General features: G+C 49.2%; 1 protein-coding gene across 1 annotated transcript in view; it reads right to left on the bottom strand.

Moving 5' to 3' along the window:
- The window catches only part of Tgm6 (transglutaminase 6), a 27,381-nt gene extending 9,814 nt beyond the window's left edge, over positions 1-17,567 (bottom strand). Inside the window, exons 1-10 of the mRNA XM_004634313.1 lie at positions 17,561-17,567; positions 10,364-10,537; positions 9,599-9,841; positions 7,772-7,890; positions 6,026-6,154; positions 4,764-4,941; positions 4,187-4,325; positions 3,076-3,179; positions 2,761-3,003; positions 778-1,119 (exon numbers count right to left, since the gene is read on the bottom strand). Of these exons, the coding sequence (XP_004634370.1) occupies positions 778-1,119; positions 2,761-3,003; positions 3,076-3,179; positions 4,187-4,325; positions 4,764-4,941; positions 6,026-6,154; positions 7,772-7,890; positions 9,599-9,841; positions 10,364-10,537; positions 17,561-17,567 (1,678 nt within the window). The remainder of the gene's footprint in view (positions 1-777; positions 1,120-2,760; positions 3,004-3,075; positions 3,180-4,186; positions 4,326-4,763; positions 4,942-6,025; positions 6,155-7,771; positions 7,891-9,598; positions 9,842-10,363; positions 10,538-17,560) is intronic.
- Positions 17,568-17,910: the final 343 nt, after the last annotated feature.

Below are 17,910 nucleotides of genomic sequence, written 5' to 3'. Positions count from 1 at the left end.
TATATATAGCAATTGGAATAAGATCAATTAAAATTATACAAAAACCTTCAGAAAGTCCAAAGCCACTCAGTGGCCTTGGGGTAAGATAACCAAGGTCGTGTTTGAGCTAAATGTACGTACCGTCAGGTGCATTAAGTGTCCTGGCACACGCTGTCGGTCCACCACCCACAGTCAAGCCACTGAGCCAGCTGCAACCATGCATGCCCGGGTCAAGCACTTCTGGCTCCGAACCCCAGCTCAGTCAGGAGTGCCCCTGCAGCTGGCTGCCTGTGGCTGGGGCTTGTCATGACTCGCACAGACTGTGTGACTGGCTCCAAGGAGTGGTGCTCCCACTGGCACCTGCCCTGCAGCTGTTCTTGGGACTGCCTGGCTCACAAGAGCACTTTCTAACTACATCTTATGGGTTCTCTCCCCTCTGCAGCACCCCTGAGCTGAATGGACTCCAAGATATTTTTGGGTTTTAGAAAACAACACAAGGCATATGTCATACACTGTGAAATGTGTTCTTTGGAATATAAATACTCTTATCAGTTGGGATGATTTGGGAATAAGTCACTGTACCATCAGGCCAATTCACCACTAGTGGCTGTGGACTTTTATTACTATCATTATTGTTTAGTATTTTTATCCATAAAGTGGGGACAAGAGACCAGCCATGGAGCACAAAGCTCAAAAATGTCCCTTTCCCCTCTGGAAATGAACACAGATTCAGGACCCCTAGCCCCATCCCAGCTCTCACCTGGTTGGCAAGGCCCTACCAAGCCACCAAGTTCTCACCTTCTTGCGGGCCTAGCTTCACTGTGTGGGACTCATGCAAGATTTCTGCCACTGGCTTGCGGGTGTAGAGAATGGTGGCACCGCTCAGGTTGACCTGGACCTGCAGGTCCTGGGAGGTGAGGTTGGCCAAGTTCAGCGCCAGCTTCAGGTCGTGGCCCAGCACGGGCGGCTCCAGGACCTTGAACTTGCCGGTGATGCAGGGCTTGGGCGGTGGCTCCAGGAGGTCATTTCGCCTGAGGCTGTGCCTGTTGGCCCTGTGGATCCTCGACCTCTGCCCCCAGGCTTCCACGCTGAGCAGCTTCCTCATGGCCTTGCGGTACACCTGCCTCTCCTTCTGAGACCCTGCACAGCAGCACCCCATCAGTGACAGGCACCCTCCACAATGCCTGGCCCACTGCTCTGGTCAAGGCCACCAGTCTGTCATCACTACTACACATTTCTATGGCCCCCAACGGCAGAAATCAGCATCTGCCTACATTCGGTTCTCTATTTAAATGCATTTTGAATCAGTTGCCAACAATCTCAAATGAGGAAATTTAACATACAGATGTAGATTCTGGGCTTCTCTGACAAGCCGATGAGAAATTCATTGTCCTCATGTAGCAAGATTCTGATTTCTCCCAAAGTATCTCCAGAGCTCAGGACCAAAGCCCTTAAAGACACTCATTGTAAGTCCTCGAAGTTCTCAGCAGAGGCCAGCCTGGGCTACATAGGGAGTTCAAGGCCAGCCTGGGCTACAGAGTGAGACCTGTCTCAGAAAATGAGACTACCACCAACCTGGAGCACCTGTGAGAGAGGTCCTGGTGTGGAGGAGACCCCCACCCACACATTGCCCAGGCCAGGACAGAAAGAAGAGGATAAAGAGGGGAGATCACTGACCATCCCTTAAGTGCCATGTTCCTAGAGACAGGTAGGAGGGAACTGTGTGTGGAGGTGTGGGAGTGACTGTAAGAGTCAATACAGAGAAGGGGTGGCCAGCAAAGATCAGAAGAGGAAGTTAACATTTTATTTCTAGTAGGAGGTCTGCTCATCTGTCCTATCAGGCTAAGTGCTACCTGAGCAAGTAGAAGAGACCTGAAGGTGGTGTCAGATGGAGACCTCTCCCGCACCTGCAGTGGAGGTGGAGAGAGCAGACCAAGTACCCTGCTCCAGGAAGTCTTTTTTTTTTTTTTTCCTGGTACTGGTTATTCAACCCTGGGGTATTCACTGAGCTACATCCTCAGTCCTTTTCATTTTTTAGTTTGAGACAGGATTTCACTAATTTGCTGAGGCTAGCCTTGAATTTGTGATCATCCTGCCTCTGATTCCCAAGTAGCTCGGGTTATAGGCATGTACCACTTGGCTGGCCGAACTTGAAGTCTTAATTAGTGGTTAGCACTGCTTTCACAAGCAGAAATGGCTGGGCATACATGGATCAGATCAGGTCCTTGCTTAGGGACACATTCTTCCATGGGAAGAATGGAGGTTGCTACGAAAGAAAGCACAACTGTGCTGTTTTTGCACAGGCTCTTCTATAAATCAGCGAGCATAAACAAGTGGCCAGGGCCGAGGCTGTGGCAGGTGACAGGCTGGAGCTGCTGTTGCTGTTCTTCTGGACTGTACCTACCGCCACATTTCCTAGGTGTTCAGTGGACAGCACCTGCGATGATCGTCATGAGCATTACTAGCAGTGATCATCGGGGTTGTATGAGAATGTACTAAGTACGGAGCCTGCCAGATGGCGAGTGGTCAGGGAAATGAGGCTGCTGTCATTATCCGAGGGAAATCATCTAACACACTCGAGGGACTTAGCAGACAGAGGAAGCAATTATGTTAGCTTAAATAAAGGCACTTGGCTCCAGCCCGAGACAGTGCTGAGTGGAAGTGCTGGTCACTGTCCTAGTACTCAGGACAGGATCTGGCCCTGGGCCGCCCTCTACAGTGGCTCTCTGCAGCCCACAGCCCGTCTCCAGGAAGCTAACAAAAGGTGCCACCAGCCCCTACCTTCTGGGTACTTATAGAGGTTGGTAATGTCCATGCGGGAGTCGCTGCCCACTGCCTTGGTGCTGATGCACCTCCCGATCTTCTTGGTGTCTGAGTACACGCGCTCCTGGTTCTCATCTTCATGCCACAGCCAGGTGATGTAGTCTGCATTCACCTCTGAGAACACGAAGGGGCCATCATGGGCCAGGTGGATGTCACCCTCGCGGATGGCAGTGACTGAGGCTGGGCCACACTGGAACACACCTGCATGGGGTAGGTGGGCATGAGCAGCATGGGAGGGAAGACAGGGGTCTGGCACCCCGCAGGGAGCCCTACCTTCACTCTCCTCCTGAGGGGTGGCATCCAGAACCTGCCAGCCATCGTAAGAAGGTCCCAGATCCTGCCGGGCAAACCAGCTCTCGTTCCAGACGTGGAAATTCCTGCCAGGGAAAAGATGGGCAAGGCGGCCTCTGTGAGCAAACACATATAAAGGGCCTGTTCCTCAGGGTACCACAAATGCACCTAAATAAGACAGAAGGTTCTTGCAGTAAGGTCTCCAGAAATTCCTCATGCAATAGCTTACAGTCTCACAAAGGGGACAGGTGGGAACAAGTTATTAGATAAATAAAATAAATGCAAGTGACAATAAATGCTGTGAAGAATAAGGGGCTTGGGGCTGGTGAGATGGCTCAGTGGTCTAAAGAACCTACTTAGAACAAGCTAAGCTAAGCAAAGCACAGGGACCGCGGTTCGATCCCCCAGCACCACATGCCGGCCAGCCCCGCCCCCTCGTGGGCTGAGCTGGCCACACACACACACACACACACACACACACACAAATAAAATTAAAAAATAAAAAAGAATAAAGGGCTTGATCAGAGAGTAACTCCTGGAGATCTACTCTATGTAAGTGATGCCTTAGCTAAGACCTAAGTGAGAAAGAATTAATCAGAGGAAGAGTGAAGGGAGTGGGGTTCCAGGCAGAAGGAATAATAGCTCGTGCAAAGTTACTGAGACAAAGGAAGTATCGCGTGTCTGACAAGTAGAAAGCATGCAAGTGTCTCTGGGGCATGGTGAACATGAATATAGGTAGAGTGTAGATCATGCTGAACTCTGCAGGCCTTAGTAAGCGGCTCCTGGTTTATTCTCAACTTCCTGTGCTCAAGATAAAGATAAGAGATGAGGAAAGGTCACACAAGGTCACAGGAAGGAGGCAGCAGAGAGAAACTCGGTTTTTGATTTGCTTAATTCAGCATCTTTACAGCTGGCCTCAGATCTCCTCTTAGGAAGATCACTGTCATTGGGAAAATATCTTGATGGGCACCCGTCAGCTCTGTCAAGCTGGGTGGTGATGGAGGCCCCACCATCGGAAAGACATGTCAGTATGAGAGGAGAGAAGAAAGTGAATGCTTGGAGCTGGGCTAGACAGGCCTCAGCTAGGACCCACCACATGCTGTCTTCCGTCAGGTCCTCTAGTGTCCGCCCAAAGGAGTCCACATATTTGTCCACACTCAAGTTCCTGTCAGTGTCATGGGCTGAGTTGAAGTTGGACACCACTCGTGTGGGGATCCCCAAGCACCTGAGGACTGAGGCCCAGACCCTTAGAGGCAGGTAGGGTCTGCCCCCCACTGCATCCCAGTCCCTTTCTGTACTTCAGTGAGTCAGAGTGGGTGGGACTCCTGCTCTCTCCACAATACTCTCCTCAGCACTGTTTCAGGGAACTTCTGGAGACCTTACTGCAAGAGGGGCTCAGATCTGGCAAACTTTTACAGCCATGTAAGTTTTTCTGAGGGGCCCTGAGGTCCAAGAGGCCACAGAGCCCACCTAAAGCACTCATTGAGCTAGAGGGAGGGGGCAGATTCTTCTGCCAAATAAAATATCAAACATCAAGTAAATGAACTCTTGTCTCTTCCATCATTAACCAGACTATGTCCTCAACAAGGCATACTGATTGGAGTGCATGCAAATATATGTTAATGAATGCAAATGAGGGAGTGGGCTGACTAGTGGAGCTTTTTCCATACCTGTGCACATCACTCCTGCGAAGACCCAGCACTGGCCGTACTTGACGGGCTTGTACTTGCCCCTGAACCACTTCTGCAGAATGGCCACACTGCCTCTCCACTGCAGTGGGCTGGTGCCACCGCCATACTTGCCCTGCCACTGGCCTTGCACCACGCCCCGGTCATTGTTGCTGTTCACCTAAAGGAGGAGCCAAGGGTCCAGTGCTGGGCTGCCTTCCCCCTGAGCAACCACACACACACACACACACACACACACACACACACACACACACACAGAAGAAAGAAAATACCTACTCCTACTTTTGGTACTACTTAAAATTTCCAATTATCTTTGATTTGGATAATCTGTTCTTTAAAATCATGTATAATTTTAGAGTATTTCCTGTTTTAAGTGATCTCTATTTTGGGGTTTTTAGTGGTACAATAATTACAGAGACAGCTGACATTTACCAAGAGCTTACTGTGGCCCAGGCACTATTCTAAGGACTCTATGCATATTGGGTTAGCTCTTGATCCTATTTGTAGGTTCTTTCATTAGATGAGAAAACCTCAGTTCAAAGAGGTTATGGGGCTTGCCCATGATAAGCAGTGGTCCTGTGCTGCTGTGCTCTCCTCCTAGGGACAGGTAAGACCCATGCCTCTGCCCTGAATCTGAAACAGCCTAGGCCTGCTTTGTCCCCTGATTACTTTGGAAGGGACACTGGGCCAGGTTCCAGAAACCAGCCTTGGCAGGATGGAAACTTCACTCCTTTTTTCTTAAAACAGTCACTGCATGAGGCTGCCCTCGAGTAAGCCCATGCTAGTGTTAGGGAGGGCTGCAGAGAGAAGTTTTGATGTCTGGTCAGGCTCCAGTGTGCCGCAGGCCAGGATGCTGGTGCAAGGGCAAGGGAGCCACTGTGGACAGCCCAGCTCCAGCAGACACAGCTTGGGCAGGGGCAGGAGCCGCTGACCACAAGAACCAAGGCTCCAGATGTACAGTCCCACCAAGCCATCCCAGCCACCTGCAGGCTCCGAGAAACACCTCCAGCAGAAGCATCTTGGGGCGGAGACAAGCCATTTGCATGGTGCCATGCTCAAATTCCTGACTTTGAGAATTGTAGTCATCACCCAGGATGCTTTATGCCCTGAGTTGGGGGTGGTTGGTTATGCAGCAATGGAGAACAGAAACAAGGGGATGAGAAAAATCCCCAGCTGGGCCCTGGAGTTGGTCTGGGGTTCTTGAAGGAGTATGTATCCTGCAAGGGAAAGCGAGGGCTACTCACCATGGCGCTAATCACCCTTGTGACATAGACAGGGTCGTGGCGGCGGGACACGTCAGTGGCTGGGTTGTCTTGGTGACTGGGGCTTCGGTCCAGGATGGAGAGGCAGATGTTCAGGATGTCTTCCTCAAACTGCTCCCCAGAGAGGCTATACTCAGAGTCTGGAACCTTATGCACTTTCTAGGCCCTTCCACAGCCCTGCCAGTCAGTCACGGGGGTCTGCATGGGAATTTGCCCCACCTGCCCCCAGGGACATCGCAGACCACTCCCCCCAAGCACCAAAGATCCTTCCCTAAGCAATACCAGGTCGACTGGAAGCTCAGACTTAGTCATGTCCCTTCCCTGTTCAATGACCTCCATGGCTCCTCCCATGCCCTATGACATCAGAAACCTGGTGGCTCTTGAGCTGCACTGGCCTCAGGAATTAGCTCCTTTGGTCTACAAGATGGTTTCAATATTTTGGGGGTTAGCTGGTAACACTTACAATTGGAGGGATTTCTCATACACATTTAGATTTCTATTCTCTGAAAGTTAGGAAAGTTTGGGCAGCCCAAGGCTGACTTCTCCCTTGGCCACAAGGGGCAGGTGCCAGGCAGCCTTACTCCTAGTAGGCTTCTCCTTGCAGCACCCTCACTCAGCCCCTGAGCCACAAAAGCATTTGCCTCCAGCCTGCAGCAGTGTAGGACTCTTTGGCCACAGTCAAGCATTTAACCTGTTTGTCCTGCCTTCTTGTGGGGGGAAGGGGACTGGAGCCCAGCCGGCAGAATCCTGATGACTCTGGACTCCTGTACTTCCTACCTCCCACTGCTCTGTCTGCTCTTTCCCCTGCCTGTCCAGATCATGCCCCAATTTGGGGTCCTCATCCTGATATCAGGAGACCTTCCTAAGTTTCAAGATAGAGATTCCTTTTGCCCTCTCTGTGCTGCTTTGCTCTCACCCTACTGTTCTCATTTTCCTCCCTCCACTGCACTGGGCCCTGCAACGATAGTCAGCCCTCCACATGCATGAACTCTGTGGCCTTAGCTTCTGTATCCAGGAATTCAACCAACTTTGGAAAAAAAAACATTACCTCTATTGAATGTATACAGAGTTTCCTTGTCATTATTCACTGAACAATGCAGGTTAGCAAGTACTTAAGTAGCATTCCCATTTTGTAAGTAATCTAGAGATGACTTAAAGATATAAGAGGAAGAGACACAGCAACTGCAAAATCTGGTACCCAAAGGGATTCTGAAATGGGTTGCCTGTGGCTATTGAGAGAGGACAGTATTTCTCTAGGCCAATGGCTCTCAGAGGCTGGTCCTAGCAGCATGAGCATCAGCTCAGAGCTTGGTAAATAGCAGATTCTCAGCCTGGCCCCACACCTGCTCAATTAGCAGTCGGGAGGGGAGGCACATAGATTCCCTAAAACACAGGGAAATCTAAACCCCCTGTGTTTTACAGTTCCCTCTTGGATTCTGACACACACTTGGGTTTCAGAATCACTGATTGGAGCTATTTATCCTTTCATACAGAGCTGACCTCTTTTATTCCCAGATCAGATCCTAAGTATCACTCCTTTTCAAGGACCCAGTATAGGCCATCACACAATGAATAGCAGATGAATGTGTCAGTGAAAGTATCTGCTGTGTAGATGAATGGATTAGCTCATCTTTTCCCTCCTGGGAGGAAGTGAGCACCCAGCTGGGCTTCCAGATTGGCCTTTCCCACACCTCAGCTCATGCCCCATCTGACTGTGCCCCTGAAGACCTGCCCGTAGTTCCAGCCTTGTGCTCTGATGTGCTTCTCCACGCCGCGGAAGATGATGCCGCTGTCGTTGAGCACGTACTCCTGTCTCTCCTCCTCTGAGGCCAGAAATACATCATCCTCTGAAAAGGAGTCATTAGGCCCATGATGGGCTGGAGCAAGACAGATGGTTCAATATGGAACAAGTATTTTTTCATAAAGTACTCAGACAAATAGTGAGGTTAAGCTCAACAGCCTAGGCTATATGGTAATAACAATAAGCTTCTCTTCTGGAGGGTTAAAAACCTAAGTTTGTGGACCAAAAATTTCTCTAATTTCTCTAAAAGGAGGACTGCAAGGAAAGCCAACATTTTAGCCCTAGCCTTCCAAGGTCAATTAAAACTCAGGACATATAAGAACTTGTACTGTAACGTCATGTAACTCAGTTGTGTCTCAAATTTTCTGACCAAGGAGATTATGGGGCCAAAGAGGAAAGTGATCAATGATGTAGAGTGCGCCTAAGGAGAGTCACATGGAGAGTCACATTCTCTTAGGCTTTCACAGACAGCAAATTGGCCAAGCAATGGCTGTGACTCATCCACATGGCTGACACTGACAAAGGATCTACATTCTGAGGTACAAGGTCTCAGGATAAATCCTGAGGTTATTTGATTGACCTTATCAGATCCAAAAGCTACAATTCGTGTTACATAATTTGTGCTTTATCTTGGTCTGAACCATCCAACAGAAAAGTATAAAAACAAAGTACAAGAAATAAAGCCATCTTGTTATGTTGAGCTGTAGGGGACTCAGGTCAACAACTTCTGACATTGCCAGTCAAATGGAAGACCCAGTACTATTATGGACTACTGGACTATTTTGGAATATTTTGCTGAGTTCACACACCTATAATATTTAAATAATGGAACTAAACAAGAAAAGGGGATATAGATGAATGACCATTTTGTATCTGTGTATTCAAAATGGTTTAGGATAGATATATAGCTACATTCTCTTAATTCAAGGAATAGAGGGATTTGTTCTAATTGTGTTTGTAAATAGGATATCATGTCTGCATCTTGTACAACAAATAACCACTAGGAAGGCAGTATGCAATGTGTTAATTGTTGGAACTGTCATACCAATTTGATTTGAAACTGCCCCATTGCTATTTATTTTTCAATAAAATTATGGAAATAAAATTATGGGAAAAAAAGACAGACGGTTCCTGGATACTGATTGGGTCAGGCCCCCTCCCTTCTTCCCTCCCTCGTTCCCTCTCTGCCAAGCCCAGACCTCCTGGGTGCAGGGACCAACCCCTGCTGAGCCCAAGATGGAGGACTTTACCTGGCACACTGGGTGGCCCACCTTGATGCCGATGGCAGACTCATATTTCTTGAACAGGGAAACAAATACTGATCTTGGTGTCCTTTACCTTTGTGATGAACCTTGTACCTTATAGCATTAGCTGTATGAATTCCTACCAGATCCAAGAACTGGATGTTATTTATTATTCCCATGTTACAGGTGTGGAACTGGAGACTCATGGAGAAGTGACTTAGCAGTGCTGGAGCAAATGAGTCCAAATCCTTGGCTTTTAGCCACTCCTGGGTTTCTCTTGTGTATCAGAACCCCTCCCCGCCCACTGGCCGGATACCAAAACTCATTATCTTCCTGCCCCTTAGGCACAGGCTAGGCTATTCCTCTGCCCAGTGCTTGCTGCTACCCATGCCAAGCTCTTGGCATTTACCTCCTTGCCCTTTAAGCTGCCTCCTATAGTTCCTCAGGGACAGGTTGACCTCTGAGGAAAGCTGTCAGGAGACCCTCTGCCTTGGGCTTGGCAGCTCCTACCTGGGCACCATGGATTGAAAAGCAGGACAAACTCGCCCAGCTTCCGGTCACTGTGTTTGCGGCGGGAGGAGGCCCTCGCGCTCAGCAAGTATCGGCCAATGACAGCATCTGGAGGGCTGGCGAGGCTGACAGTCACGGTGCTGCCTGTCTGTGCCTCCTTTGCTGCTGTCCAGACATCTCCCACCTCCAGCTCTGCGGTCTGGAACACAGCTTTGGTGTGGAGGGTCTCGGAAGCTTGGGATCCTGGCAGAAGGAGAGGGCGTTGGGTGACCTGCATAGGGAACCCAGCTTTGGAGAAGTAGAGAAGTCACAGGGTCAGGAGTCCAGACCTCACTCCCTGAAATGCTGCAGATGGGTGGGGAAGGGCCTGAATGATCACAACAAGGTCAGTGGCCAAGAGGAATATCTTAGTTGCCTGGACCCCCCACCACTTCCTGGGCTAAGGGAACATGACAGCGCCCTTTCAGACACAAAGTCTGCCTTATATCTGGCCAGGAAGGAAGGAAGAGCTTGGGTCCAGGAACACCCAATAATTTCCCACACCCTGCAGAGCTCTATGGCATGCACAGGGCTCCAGAGAGATCACCCACCACACTGTCTGCAAGCAGCACCTTCCAAGGTTCCCAGGAAGCTGTTTGCAGAAGCCCCCATGGCTCAAGGCTCAATCTACCAGGGGAACTTATTTCTCCTCAACCCTGAGCTGCCCATTCAGTGGCAAGTTACAAAGTCACTGGTCACAAACATATCTCCACCTGTTCCCGTTACCTGTCTCCACAGTGAGGGTAAGGGACTCCTCTCTGTCCAGCGCTCCAGTCAGGTGCAGACTGATGCTAAACAGCTGGCCCCTGCGAACCACCAGCTCACTGCAGGAGTATTCCTGGGTTCGGTGGGCAGCTCCATTGCTTCTCTGCTGCCAGTCCACCTTGGTGACTCTGACGCCTGAGCAAGGAGAGACAGGATGCGGGCAGCAGGATGAAGCTAAGTCCTTGGCAGGCTCTCATCTCCTGGGGCTTGTTACCCTCCCCACACTTCATCCTGCCAGCTGAGCCCTTCCTGGCCACTCTTATTGCATACCCCCCTGATCCTTGTGATTCACTGCAGTCCTGCACTATAAAATTCCTGCAAATGCCAAATTAGCAAGTCCTGGACTATTGCTGGTGAGGAAGATACAGGGTTAGGGTCTTGGGAACCTCTGGCCACGATTTAATCACCCATCTCCTACTTTGTTTTATGTGTAATTTTGTTTAAAGACACCTTAGTTAATTTATGTTGCTGTTTTATTAACACTGAGCTCATTTTGTCGATAGCACTGTAATTCATGCCTGAACAAAGTTTATCTCATGCATCTATTTTCTCTGTAAGGCAGAACATCCTGCTTGCACTCAGGAACACTAAATAGCACTTCAGCACTGTGCCATTCAAAACAGTAAAGTCATTAGCAAAAAGTACAAAAATGCAAAAAAAAAAAAAAAAAAAAAAGCCCTCTATGATGGTTTTTACATGGATCAGGAAAGGACATGTGTATGAAAGCTGAAGCAAAGCCAGGGTGTCAGCTGTGCTACTACGTCAGGCAGGAGCATGAGAGCCAGATGCCTCCATTTTTTGGCCAGTCTATGCATGTCTGTGAGTGACTAAGAGAGTGACAAGAAAATTGATCTTGCAGTTAAAAATAAATTTCATGAATGAGGCAGTCCACAGCGCATAATCCAGTGCTGAAGATGGACCATGTGTCTTTGTCCCTTTTCACTGGGGGAGGCCGTGTGCCCAGTGCTTATGAGCAGGACCTCTGGGGCACTCATCCTGGTTTGGCCATCTACAGGCTGGGCTACCTTCACCTTGCCTTCTGTTTCTCAGTTTTCTCTTTGCAGAATAGGAATAACGATGTCCCTGGAGTGATGGTGAGAACCGCTGCCTGTCCCAGAGATACTCTCTGTCTGTTATGTTCAGATATAGCCAGGGTGACATCCAAATGGATGAGCCTACTTGTGACCAACTGTCAAGAAGGACACATGACAGAGAGGCCTGGTGTGTGAAGGTGGCCAGCTAGGCTTCTTTGAGGGTGGCACTGAGGCCGAGTCTTGAACTGAATGGGAGAGGAGGGTGGTGAATCTGGCCTCAGCCCAAACATTTTTTTTCTCCATCTGTTTACGCTCATTCATTTAGGTGTCGGGTGTGACGCTGAGAGCCAGGGACCTGACAATCATGAAATATACAGTTGCCAGCCAAATGGAGGAGATCTGTAATATGAAAGTCAGACAGCAAGAGGAACCTATTAAAATCTAAGGTCACCTCACTTCTCTCTACTCCCCCTTGGCTCCAGTCTTCCTCAGCAGAGTGGAGGTCCTGAGAATGACCCAGGAGCCCTTCGTGACTGGGCCCTTTGGTGTCCTGAGTCTGCTCTTCCTCTTCCCTGACTCAGCCTTTTGAATTGCACTAGCCACCTAGCGGCTCCTTGGCCCATTGAACCTCTCCTCGTTCAGGGCCTTTGCACATGCTGTCCTCCCTATGTGAAGCACAGGAGAGAGACAGGGTCTTGCTCTCAAAGAGCTAAAGTATAACCCTTCTGACAAAGAGTCATTTTCACTGGGGTGGTTCTAGAGATGATCCTGTCCTAGGCGCTTTTTGGATATTTTTATAAACTGTTTCATTGTTGCAATGAAGAAGAAAGACCAGTGATGGAAACTCAGACAAAAAAAAAAAAATCTATTTATTGTCTGAGCCCTGATCCAACTCAGTTTGACATGCATTATGTCCATTGAGTTTTGCAATATTGTGAATCCACAAGAATGCACTATTATGTAAGTTGAAGAGTATATTTTACATCACTCAAAACTTTCCCAACCCAAGCTTCCTATTTATTTATTTTTGTATTTAGTACGGGGTCTACAGGGTCTCACTATGTAGATCAGACTTGTAGTGATCCTCCTGTTTTCAGCCTCCCAAGCACTGGGATCAGAGGGGCACACCACCACTCCCAGTCTCAATTGTGGTCTCAGTGTGCCCCGGGGGTGGGGCCAGCATGGCAGGTGGGGATCAAATCCTGGCCCCTGCATCTGCCTAAGCACGCGCTTTAATCTGCTGAGCTAACTGGCCAGCCCTCCAAGCTTCCTATTTGGTTTGCAGAAAGTAGTATCACAAATGGTAATGTTTCTTGTGAGTGGCTAAGTCTCCAACATAGCCCACAGGAGTGAGTCCACCTTAGTAGCTGATGGCTTCATACAGGACAGCATCTGACCATTTCGTCATGTCTTCTGGTCAAGCTTTAATAAGCATTTACACTCAAAGTACATCTAGCTAAATACTGATGTCCTCCTATTTAACATTACAGCTGGGACATAATTTTAAAAGTGGAGGATGGAAGCCAGTGATGCGCACTGATTTAATTTCAGGACACTGAAGGAGTATTATAAAATATTTCTATAGTGAGGGTGCTATGGACGAGAGAGCTGATGTTTCAGTCGCCTTTCCCTATTTCACCGATTTTCTTAACTCGTTTGACTTTTTCCTGGTTTCTATGGGCCAGGAGTTGGCACTCAGCTGGCCAGTTTATGCTTAGAATTCCTCACGTGGGTATATGGCAGCTGGGGCTGCCCTTGCCTGGAGCCTTGACCGGGACAGGGACCCAGTCCCTTGGAAGGTGGGGGGCTTCCAAGGCGCTTGCTCCCATGGTTGGTGAGGGGCACTCTATGCAGGCTGCTCTCTCCCTGGGGCTGCATGAGTGTCCTGGCAATGGGGCATGGCTTCCCCCGGGGAGTGATCTAAGAGCACAAGGCAGATGCTGTGATGGCTTTTCAGCATGGCTTCAGAAGTCACATGCTGTCAACTCTACCATATTTTACTCATCTAAGCTGCTACAGAGGTCTGCCCAGATTCAGGAAGAGGAAAAGTGCTGCATCTCCAGCTGAAAATATATCAGTGTCACATCATAAAAAGAATCTAAGAGAGACATACTGTCTTTTTAAAATTTTTTCTTTTTTTTTGGTACTGGGAATTGCACTCATGAATTCATACTTGCCTGGCAGGCTGTGTGCCACTGAGCTACCTCCCCAGTGCTAGAGATGTACATTGATAGGACCACTGTGTGAAGCTGAGGAACACTGAGGAAGTGTCATTACATGCCCGCTCCCAGCTGTGGGGCTCTTGCCTCTGGTTCACCTAGAGCCAAGCACACAGCAAGTACTTAGTAATTGTGGGCTGAACCATGGAACAGGGTTTGTGTTCAATAAAACTTCCTACAAATGAAGCATTTTTCTAAATATTTTTTAAAAATTAGCTTTTGTAATCTTCATTAACCGCTTAAAGTATATATTATGGTTACCCCAACTTAGATGAGGAAACTGAGGTACGGGATCATATGGCCTTATGAAGGGGAAGCAGGGAATGCCACTTTTGGGTCTGCTTCTGTGGAGCTCTAGGCCATGATGCCTCCATGTTCAGTCCCACAAGAGTTACAGACCACAAAATTTTGAACTCTAACATACACTATGAGCTTGGTTCATGGTTATTATGACTATAGCTCAGCCAAGCTAAGGTCTGGAAAGGTCTGGGCAAGATGTTTAGCTTTAAAAAAAAATCTTTTTATTTTATTTATTTATTTGGCACAGGATCTCACTAAATACACAGCTTGGATTCATAGTGATCCTCCTGTCTCAGCCTCCCCAGTGCTGGAATTACAGGTGTGTGCCACCACACCTAGTCTCACCAGCCAGGTGCAACTGGGGCGGGGTCGGCATGGCATGCAGTATGGGGGATCAAACCTGGGTCCTTGTGCTTGCCAAGCAGGTGCTTAGAGTGCTGAGCTATTTCCCCAGTCCCATATTTAGCTTTTTAAAGAACCCAGAGCTGTCAATCTTTTAGATAAGAGAGCGTGGCAGCAGATTGTAGTTTCTAAAGATGGTTGCAATAATCTCTCTCCCCATCTTATAGTATGACGTTGGTACTCCTGTCACTGATAAATGGGATGTATGGGGCTGTCCCCAGAATCTGGAAGACTTGTAGAAAGACAGAACAACACTTGTGACTTCCAAGGGCTAACTCATTAATGTTGATAGCTTCTTCCTGGCTCCTTTGAGTGCGTGCTCTTGGAAAGCAGCCACCACGACATGAAGAAGCACCTGTGGAGAAGTAGGCCTCCCACCTCTGCCTGCTGGGCTTCCAGCTGACTGGCAGTGCCATCCGGCAGTGATGGGAGTGGGCAGCTTGCAAGCAGATCCTTCAACGTGCAGGCTGCCCCAGCTGATACCACATGAAGCTATCTTTGCTCAGCTCTGCCCAAATTGCAGGTCTGAAGCAAGAGAGTGACTGTCGTTGTCTTCCACCCCTGAAGTGTTGGTATGGCACAGAGATAGACACCAGCTGCACAGGGAGCTGTGTTTTGTCCGATCTGCAACAGCTTCCTATGTGGCCTCCACTGTGAGTCCTCTGGGAGGGTGCCACACGAGATTCATGGAAAAGACTTGGCTTGACCTGGAAGTCTCATCTTGCATGGTGATTTGGAGCAGGCAGGCACTCACAGAGTGGCTGGCCTGAATGTCCCAGGCTCTGCTGCTCCTTCATCCACCGCTGTGTGACACACAGGACCTGGGTTCAAAAGCACTCCTGTGTGGTAGAAAGCTGGCACAACAGTGCTGGGAATTGATGCCTTCGCCCAGTAGTTCCTGGGAGGCACATGCCGTGGCAGGCCCTGGCCTTTGCGCGGAGGTGGCCTCTGTTTAGTCTGGGAACAGGCAGGAGCCCTGTGTGCCTTGTCCGTGGTCAAGACTGCAATCTACACAGCCAGTAGAATCTCAGGCCCACTTATTTCCATGGAATGGAGACGGGAGGGAAGGGGCTTCTTGCCTTAGGATACTTGGCTCTCTGGCCCATGAGTCCTGTAGCCACTTGCTGAGCCCAGTGCCACAGGTTACAGACCAGAGCAGGATGCTAGAGTTTTTTCTTTGTCCGAGATGAGTCAGGAGCAGGGGAGGAGGGTACTAGGTAGCAATTAGCTCAGCCTGGCATGCCCCAGGGCTGGGTACTGGGGGGTTGGGATTTGATGAGGTTCCTGGACCCAGGGTCAGGTGCTTGAACCCTGAGGGTGCAGCAGTGTTGTCCTCTTTCCCTGCCTCATCCCAAACCAGCTCTGTCTCCCTCTGAGGCACCTGGTTCCTTATCTCAGATGAGCAGGAAGGGGAGGGAGGCGTCAGCACCATGTGTACCATTCTTCCTGAGTCTTCAAGACCTTCTCTCCTCCAGCTTCCTGCCAGGATCAAATTCCCTCAGCCAAATTCTTGGTGGAGACTTGATTATGGCCACAGGGGGCAACCTAGAAGAAACAGTTCATCCACTGCCCGAGGGTTAGGAAGGCTTTTCTCCCGATGAATCAAGTTCTTTTTCTTGCAGCTTTCCCCCTATTTGTTTCCACTCTAGTCCTTTGCTGTCCCCAAATAGCTCCTCGGTGGAGATATAACCTAGCAATGACCTACTAACGTCCACTCCAACTCTACAGCTGCCCTGTAACTCAGAACATCACTGTCCAAGCTCCTGTGGGATTGCTCCTGGAGCTCCTCCTTAGGCAGTCTCAGCCATCCACACCCGTCACTATCACACCCACTCAACCTGCCACTGATGGAATGGATTCTAGGATTCTGCCAGAGAAAAGCAGTATTCTGTGACTATAGCTTAATTCTGACCTTCACAGGGTTAGCAAGACCTGGGCACAGAGGAGGGGTCCAGCATACATCAGGGCTTCACAGCCAACATGAGGAAAACCCAACATGAGGCTATAGAGGAACACCTGGGGTGGTTTACAGACCCTGGTCAAAACAAGCTCGATGTCACCTTTCCATGCACTCGGTTCAGATTCTGCTACCTGAAACTGTCTTCCATCCCTGATCTATGCTCCAAGATGCTGTTGTAATTGTTTGTTTCCATGTTTCTCTTTTCTCCATGCAGATGAGGCCTGGTTTTTTCTTCTCTGGGTGGTTAGAGCCTGATTCAGAACCCACACACAGTAGGTCCTCAGGTGAATGAATGAATGAATGTGTCTTCGCTTGGCTGGGGTATGGCAAGTGAGCTGACACCAGCATCCTGGGCACAGTCCTGCCTGTCAGCTGCCATACCCACCTATCTGATAATCCTCTTAAACTGCTGTGGTCCAAAACCTGTTCTGCCTTCCTAACTTCCTTCTGTCACAAAGGGCCAGGGAGGATGGGGCACATGTGGCTTCTGTTAAGGGGGGGCAGGTTTGCTGCTGACTCCTGGTGGGACCTAGAGTAAAATTTTTCCCCTCTCTGGTGCTCAGTTGTCCTACCTGTGAAATGACCCAGAGGAAACCTTATGGTTTGGAGAGTCTGGGGTTTCCCAAAACAAGTGCCTTTGATGCTTCCAAGGATCCCCCTTGGTCACTCTTTCCGGAGGGGGATGATGTAGGAGTTCTCACACAGTCCTGCGGCAGGCACAAGGCAGGGGCTGGGAGAGGCCAGCTCTGATCTGGGACCCCTCTGGTTTCAGGCCAGGGGATAGAATGGGTGATGTGTTGTCAGGCGGGGACCATCTCCCTGGGGGATATGCAGGCCTGAGCACCAAACCCTGGCTCAAGGCCACACAGGCTGGGGTGGTGTCCTCCAGGCTCAGGGAAGGAAGGCTGCAATTAGATTATTTCTTCTACTGCCTGTCACCCCAAGCCTCATGGGGTGACCTCCAGTTTTACCACCCTTCATTTCCTCTTCCTCTCAGCATCGTCTATTGGTCTTAATTTCTACCCCACATAGCCACATGAAGTTCAGTTTCAAGGGTGTGCATGTGAATTGCAGGGCAGGCCTTGGCATTTGTTGGCTGTGTGACCTGAGACAACTGAGTAAATCTGTCTAAAACTCAGTCTGCTGGTGAAAATGGAGGCGGTCATAGTTTCTTGCTCTGTGTGCTGTGATGATTTAAAGAAATAATTCATTCAGGGCAGGAAGAACACTAGCTAGGACTTACTCGGCATTCACGATTGTGTTCTTTGTATGTTATCATCACCAGCTGTTCTGCACAGACCTCCTGGCTGCCAGTCCAGGGCTCTGCCTGTTACTGCTGTCTGGAATCATCTCTTACTGGCTGTGAAGCCCTGACAAGTTACTGGGCTTCTCTCAAGCTCAGATTTTTTCTTTTCTTTTTTTTCTTTTTTTCTTTTTTCTTTCTTTATTTTTTTTTAAGGATTTTTCTTTTTTTTTTTTTTTTCCTTGAATGCCTTCAGGGCACTTTTGGCCAGCGGGAGAGGTGTGAGGTTCGAACTCCAGCAACCTGAGGCTGACAGCTTTGTTGAAGCAGCTACATAAAGAACTGAGCTA

The sequence above is a fragment of the Octodon degus genome, unplaced genomic scaffold, assembly GCF_000260255.1.
Source record: "Octodon degus isolate 3935 unplaced genomic scaffold, OctDeg1.0 scaffold00060, whole genome shotgun sequence".
Classification (NCBI taxonomy): Eukaryota; Metazoa; Chordata; class Mammalia; order Rodentia; family Octodontidae; genus Octodon; species Octodon degus.
The sequence above is the reverse complement of the archived record's forward strand: the minus strand, read 5'-3'. Positions and strand labels throughout refer to the sequence as shown.